Source organism: Anopheles merus, chromosome 2L (assembly GCF_017562075.2).
Source record: "Anopheles merus strain MAF chromosome 2L, AmerM5.1, whole genome shotgun sequence".
Lineage (NCBI taxonomy): Eukaryota > Metazoa > Arthropoda > Insecta > Diptera > Culicidae > Anopheles > Anopheles merus.
In genome coordinates this window covers 4,196,206-4,203,933 of record NC_054083.1, presented here as the reverse complement: position 1 = coordinate 4,203,933, position 7,728 = coordinate 4,196,206, and the positions used below count along the sequence as shown (strand labels likewise).

General features: G+C 49.8%; 1 protein-coding gene across 1 annotated transcript; it reads left to right on the top strand.

The window, feature by feature from the left end:
• Positions 1 to 3,080: 3,080 nt before the first annotated feature.
• LOC121591371 (uncharacterized protein K02A2.6-like) lies at positions 3,081 to 5,926 on the top strand. Its single transcript, XM_041911771.1, has 2 exons — positions 3,081 to 5,849; positions 5,900 to 5,926. The coding sequence occupies exons 1-2, from the start codon at positions 3,081 to 3,083 to the stop codon at positions 5,924 to 5,926; spliced, it is 2,796 nt and encodes a 931-aa protein (XP_041767705.1).
• Positions 5,927 to 7,728: the final 1,802 nt, after the last annotated feature.

The following is a 7,728-nucleotide window of genomic DNA, read 5'->3' as shown; positions in this document are numbered from 1 at the left end:
TGGTTCGGACGGCATTAAATACGTCTGGCGCCTTCCTAATCAGGCGTATCATCCGAAAAATACGATAAAAACCCTTAGTCACGGAGGCGGCCACGTAATGGTGTGGGGTTGCTTCTCCTGGCACGGCACGGGTCCTTTGTTCCGTATCAACGGGACACTGAACTCGGAAGGGTATAGAAAAATACTTAGTCGTATGATGTTGCCATACGCCCGACAAAAATTCGGAGACGAAGAGCATTACACCTTTCCGCATGATAACGACTCTAAGCACACATCGCGAACTTATTACTTACTTATTTATCCGGCCGGTTTCATGGTACAGTCGTCAACTCGTACGACTTAACAACATGCCCGTCATGGGTTCAAGCCCCAAATAGACCGTGCCGCCATATGTAGGACTGACTATCCTGCTATGGGGGGGGGAATCAATAAGTCACTGAAAGCCAACCCCACAAGTGTGTTGGCAGGCCTTGACCGGCATCGGTTATTGAGCCAAAGAAGAAGATTTATCCGGCACTACAACCGCTTTGCGGTCTTGGCCTGCCTCAGGAGTGTCCAAAACCGCTCACGGTCTCGCGCCTTCGTCTGCCGGTCCGTTATCCCGGCCTAAATGGCGGACGCCTCCACGCCATCTTGCCACCTCAATTTGGGCCTACCACGCCTCCTCTGTCCTTGTGGACGGCCTAAAAAGACTTTACGGGCTGGGTCGTCCGTTTCCATGCGTACAACATGGCCAGCCCACCGGAGCCTGGCGAGCTTGATACGTTGTACGACAGTGAGGTCGCCGTACATCTCGTATAGCTCGTCATTATAGAGGCTCCTCCATTGTCCTTCCACACATACGGGATCAATTATCCTTCTGAGCATCTTCCTCTCGAACGCGGCTAAGAGGGTTTCGTCAGATTTGGACAGTGTCCATGTCTCAGAGGCGTATGTGAGTACCGGAACTATATAGGTACTATATAGTCCCAGCTTCGTCCGTCGCGACAGGTTCTTTGAGGTGAACTGATTTTTCAGGCTGTAGAATGACCGGTCATTGTACAGTCGTCAACTCGTACGACTTAACAACATGCCCGTCATGGGTTCAAGCCCCAACTATACCGTGCCGCCATACGTGGGACTGACTATCCTGCTATGGGGGGGTGATCCAAAAGTCACTGAAAGCCAACCCCACAAGTGGTACAGGCAGGCCTTGACCGACAACGGTTGTTGAGCCAAAAAAGAAGAAGAAGAAGAAGAATGACCGGTTGGCAGCCAGCATCCTTGCGTGCAACTCAGCTTCCATACTGTTGTCGTTGCTGACCTTTGACCCCAGATAGGTGAATTCTGGGACGACTTCAAAAGTGCGTTCACCTGTCTGTACATCAAGCCTACGTAGATTCGGATTATTTATTGGTAGGTTCGCTGATGTTGCCACCATCAGTTTGGTTTTTGCCTCGTTTATCTGCAATCCGAGGCTCTCTGCCGCCTGCTCAATCCCTTTGTAGAACACATCGCGAACAGTTAAATGTTATTTGGCAAACCAGGATGTGCAAGTTCTACCGTGGCCTGCGTTGAGTCCTGACCTCAACCCGATTGAAAATCTGTGGTCAATTCTCAAGCATCAGCTTAAGAACCAGCCTGCACCTTCAGCCGATGATCTATGGACACGCTGCGAGGTTATGTGGAAACGCATACCCAGAAGCGAATGCCGAAACCTCATCGGCGATATGGCCAAATGCTGATAGGAAGTGATAGCGAATAACGGTCAACACATTAACCGTTAGAATGTGTTTTCGCTCTGTGGAACACCACAACACCACCTCCCAACAACCACTTAAACAATCCTTTTCAGGGCTACTAAATATTTCTGACAAGAACTATGTCTTTCGGTCATAGAAAGTTCCTATTTTTATGTCCACCAGTGTACCACCAAATCGCCATCCATCTAGACGATATCCACAAGACGACGATCATTGCTCGCTTTGGACCCTTCGAATAAACCACTATGCCTTTCGGGTATCGAAACGCGGCCCAAACTTTCCAGAGACTGATCCACAAAGTCCTACGCGGTCTCGACTTCGTATTCCCGTACATCGATGACATCTTAATCGCCTCAAGGACACCGGAGGAACACCGAGACCATCTGCGGCAGCTTTTCAATCCGGCAACACGCAACATGGGCTAACCATTAACCTGGCAATGTGTGAGTTCGCCCAGCTAGAAATCCCTTTTTTGGACACCATGTCACCGCCGAAGGCATCCTGCCGCTAGAAGATAAGGTGGAGCTATACGTCACTACCCGAAACCGACCACCGTTATGGAGCTGAAGAGGTTTTTGCCCATGACGAACTTCTACTGACGCTTCATCCCTCAGGCCCGCCGAGCACAAGCGCCACTATTGGATATTGTTATGGGCCAACCTGATGGTCCCGTAGATCGCCACCGAGGACACTCATCGGGCGTAGATCGAAGTGTGTGTGCGATCTAACGGGAGGTCAGCGAACGCGCGCTCGGCACGATCCGTGAGTGCCGATCGGGAGGGAAGAAAGATATGGCGCGCGCTTGAGAAAGGTCGTGGTAACAAAGTGGTAACAAAGTGGTAGCAAAATCGTTTACGAGTTATTAATAATAAACAAGGACTTTCCTATCCCATCGTTTTGAAGGAAGTAACGCGTTAACGTTTCTTAGCGTTCTTCGAAAGAAAATGAAAATATAACAGTGGCGACGAGTTGCAGTGCAGTTTAGTAAGAAAGGCATTGTTAAAGTGTTCGCGTGTGAAGTGCATCTTTATCCGGAAAAGAGAGACAATTCCATCGAAGCGGCATTAAAATGTTTAATCCCGAAGGCGATGCCGAGATGGATGAGCAGCGACGTTTGTCTCTGAACGGTGCAAGGGCTCTGAACCCGGGCTTTGTTCAGCCAACGCAAAGTGCACCGATGCAACCAGCACAACCGCCATCGCAAAATCCCGTTGCTTCATCGGCACAAGCAGGACTGGTCATAAACGGTTCTGAAACGGGAATGTTTTTGCAAATGCTGAATCTTATGCAGCAGCAAATGCAGCAGCAGCAGCAACAGCTATCTCAGCAGCAACAATGATGGCACACATGATGCAGCAAACACCACACACGACAGCGCAGCCCCAACAACAAGCCCAGCAGGCTCAACAGTACGCACAGCAGCCCGCAGCACCAAGGAATCCAGAGTTGATTATGGATGCTTTGGCAGGAAGCATCAACGAGTTTCGGTTCGAGGCAGAATTCGGCGTGACGTTCCCTGCATGGTATGCACGTTACGAGGATTTGTTCGTGCAAGACGCCTCCCGATTAGAGGATTCAGCGAAAGTGCGGCTGCTCATTCGCAAATTGGGCACAGCGGAACACACGCGGTACTGCAACTTCATCCTTCCCCGTGTTCCCCGCGACCTCACGTTCGACGATACAGTTAGCAAACTGAAGGCCCTATTTGGAAGTGCGGAGTCCCTACTTAGCAAGCGGTACAAGTGTTTGCAAATTGTAAAAGCGAATAACGAAGACCTGATGACATTCGCATGTCGGGTTAATCGCGCTTGTGTTGATTTCCAATTCAGCGCTATGACCGAGGAGCAGTTCAAATGCTTAATGCTTGTTTGTGGGTTGAGAGAGGAAGGCGATGCTGAAATCCGCACACGGCTTCTTGCTCGCATCGAGGACAAGGCAGACCTCACGTTGGAGCAGCTTTCTGCCGAAGCTCAGCGCATCACAAGCTTGAAGGTGGCCAGCGCGATGATAGCCACCGAGGGAAACGAGCGAGTTTTCGCTATGCGCGGTGACTACAAGCAGCGGTACGCGCAGCAGACACAACGCAGCTTCAGCAACCAGCAGCATCCTCAGCAAGCAGACCGAAGCGCACCAGCAGCGAAACCACCGGGTCCATGCTGGTTATGCGGCGATCATCATTGGATACGAGATTGTTCGTACCGGTCGCATAAGTGCGAGGATTGTGGCAAGTATGGGCACCGCGAAGGGCATTGTAACACTGCAGGGCGGAAGAAAAGAAAAAATAATTTCTACAAGCGCTCTTCAGTAGCGACAAGGGTAGTTTCCGTTAATATTTTTAGCGTACAACAAAACCGGAAATATGTGACCATCCACATTGGGCAGAAATCGGCCAGGTTACAGCTCGACACTGGCTCGGACATTACGATCATAGGACGAAAGACCTGGAAACAGCTCGGCATGCCAACTCTATCTCCAGCGCAAGTGCACGCGAAAACGGCAACTGGTGCACACATTCAGCTGGATGGCGAATTTGAAGCAAATATTACGATTAACGGAAGGACTGAAACGGCTATAATAAGAGTTATTCCGTCAGATTTGCAGCTATTAGGAGCCGATCTAATCGATATTTTTTCGCTTGCAGCCATGCCGATGAACCAGTTTTGCAACAGAATAGAGAGCGATTCTGCAAAATGGGAGAAGCGATTTCCAGCTGTTTTCCACGGTACAGGTTTATGCACAAAGGCCAACATAAAGCTGCAATTGAAGGAAAATGTCCGTCCTATTTTCTGTCCGAAGCGTCCCGTAGCTTACGCCATGCAGGCAACAGTCGAGAAGGAGCTAGATAGGCTACAAGCACTCAAAGTCATTACGCCAGTTGACTATTCCGAGTGGGCCGCGCCGATTGTCGTCGTTAGAAAGGGGAACGGTAGTATTCGCATTTGTGGGGACTACTCCACCGGACTGAATTCGGCTCTTCGGTCATATGAATACCCATTACCGCTCCCAGACGATATTTTCGCTAAGCTAGCCCAATGCAGATTCTTTAGCAAAAACGACCTTTCAGACGCCTTTTTACAGGTCGAAATTGATGCCAGATATCGACCCTTGCTAACCATAAATACACATCGCGGCTTATATTATTACAATCGCCTGCCGCCCGGCATCAAAATAGCTCCTGCAGCATTCCAGCAGCTAATAGACACCATGCTTGCAGGACTAAAAGGAACATCCGGATATATGGATGACGTAATCGTTGGTGGCAAAACGGAACGCGAGCACGATGAAAATCTGCTGAATCTATTCCGCCGTATACAGGAATTCGGATTCACTATCCGTGCAGACAAATGTGCGTTCAAAATGCAACAGATAGAGTATCTGGGTTTCATTGTCGATAGTCGTGGCCTTAGACCAAACCCAGCAAAAATCGACATAATTCAGAAGCTGCCAACACCAACAAATATTAGCGAGGTACGTTCATTCCTAGGCGCGATCAACTACTATGGAAAGTTCGTTTCGAAAATGCGCGACCTACGATACCCGCTAGATATGCTATTGAAAGACGAGAGCAAATTTTTATGGACTCGGGAATGTGATCGAGCCTTCAGCAAATTCAAGGAAATACTCTCGTCCGATTTACTGCTGACACATTATGACCCGAACGCCGAAATTGTGGTATCTGCAGATGCATCAGCAGTGGGACTTGGTGCAACAATTAGCCATAAATACGCCGATGGCTCGATAAAGGTTGTACAACACGCATCAAGGGCGCTAACGCAAGCCGAAACAAGGTACAGCCAAATAGACCGTGAAGGTCTTGCCATTATTTTTGCGGTCACTAAGTTCCACAAGATGCTGTATGGTCGTCATTTTTGCCTGCAGACAGACCACCGTCCACTAGTAAGAATTTTCGGCAGTAAAAAAGGTATTCCGGTTTACACGGCAAACAGACTGCAACGATTCGCACTGACCTTGCAGCTGTATGACTTCAGCATCGAGTATGTTCCCACTACTAAGTTCGGTAACGCCGACATACTATCAAGACTGATAAGGGAACATGCCAAACCAGAACCGGAGTACATCATAGCCAGCGCCGAACTCGAGGAGGATGTAAGTTTTGTAGCAACAAATTCTATTAATGCATTTCCTCTTAATTTTAGAGACGTTGCGAGAGCTACAAATACTGACGCAGTCTTGAAGAAGGTTCACCAGTATGTCATGGAAGGTTGGCCTCGAAACCTGAGCTACGGTGCAGACCTGGCACGCTTTTTCAATCGAAGCGAAGCCCTTTCTTCGGTTCGAGGATGCATTTTGCTCGGGGAGAGGGTAGTGATTCCTAGTGAATTCAACATCGACCGCTGGAACAATTGCTATTTTGAGAGGCGTATTTGCTCGTTTTGGTTTCCCCATTACACTCGTGAGCGATAACGGGCCGCAGATTTCGAGTACTGCATTTACCGATTACTGTTGTAGCAAAGGCATACAACATGTTACAAGCCCACCGTTTCATCCACAGTCGAATGGGCAAGCAGAACGTTTCGTCGACACCTTTAAACGGTCGGTCAAAAAGATAGAAGAAGGTGGAGCGTCCCACGGAGAAGCTCTCGATATTTTCCTCCAAGCGTACCGATCAACGCCCAACGCCGCTCTCAAAAACCATCGCTCGCCTGCAGAGGCAATGTTTAATCGAAAAATAAGAACAGCGATGGAACTGCTAAAGCCTGCGCCGACCACTGAAACGCTGCCTGAGGAACATGGTCGGGGCTTCAAGAGTGGTGATTGCGTTTACGCGAAGTGGTATTCGCGCAACTCTTGGAAATGGGTTTCCGCGCAGGTTGTTCGCATGATAGGGAATGTGATATATGAGGTTAAGACGGATGACGGCCGTATGCATCGCCGTCACGTAAACCAGCTGCGGAAACGGGACACCGGCAGTTCAGAGCAGTCAACCAGTCTCGCGGCTCGTACGCAATTGCCGCTAGATCTGCTCATCGAAGGGCCAAGAGATGTCGTGCCAGTTGAGGACCCTACAGTGATATCCTCACCGCTCCTACCATCATCATCCGACGGGGTCTGTGGTATGACCTCCTCACCGCCGTTGCCATCTCCACGACCACTACCTGTCCAACGAAGAAGACGTCAGCAGCCGGTACAATCGCCACGCCGGTCCAACAGGTCCAGACGATTCCCGCGTAGGCTTGATGGGTACCTGCTGCAATAAAAAGGGGGAGATGTTATGGGCCAACCTGATGGTCCCGTAGATCGCCACCGAGGACACTCATCGGGCGTAGATCGAAGTGTGTGTGCGATCTATCGGGAGGTCAGCGAACGCGCGCTCGGCACGATCCGTGAGTGCCGATCGGGAGGGAAGAAAGATATGGCGCGCGCTTGAGAAAGGTCGTGGTAACAAAGTGGTAGCAAAATCGTTTACGAGTTATTAATAATAAACAAGGACTTTCCTATCCCATCGTTTTGAAGGAAGTAACGCGTTAACGTTTTTTAGCGTTCTTCGAAAGAAAACGAAAATATAACAGATATGATACCCGGCAATAAGCGGCGCGACAAAACACCGCTTTCCTGTACGCCCGCTACCAACGCAGCCTTCGAAGACAGCAAACAGCAACTTGCCCAAGCCGCCTTGCTTGCGCACCCTGTACGATCGGCGGAGCTATCTCTCTGGTGTGACGCTTCTGATTTTGCCGCCGGCTCTGCACTACACCAGGTCGTCGATGGGCAGATGTAACCACTTGGATTCTTCTCCAAGAAATTGGACAACGCGCAACGTAGTTACTTAACTTACGACCGCGAGTTGACAGTAGTGTATCTCGCAGTCCGACACTTTCGTCACCACCTGGAAGGACGCTCGTTCCACATCTATACGGATCATAAACCACTGGTTTATGCGTTCCAACATCATCCGCCCGTACGTCACGAGACCTTTCCGACAACAACTACTTCGTGCCGTCCACAGCATGAGCCATCCCGGCGC

Bases quoted from the DNA above. Each gene is read 5' to 3' on its own strand.
- LOC121591371 (XM_041911771.1), top strand. From the start codon at position 3,081: ATGGCACACATGATGCAGCAAACACCACACACGACAGCGCAGCCCCAA. The intron at 5,850-5,899 runs GTAAGTTTTGTA...TCTTAATTTTAG, and splicing joins GCGCCGAACTCGAGGAGGAT to AGACGTTGCGAGAGCTACAA.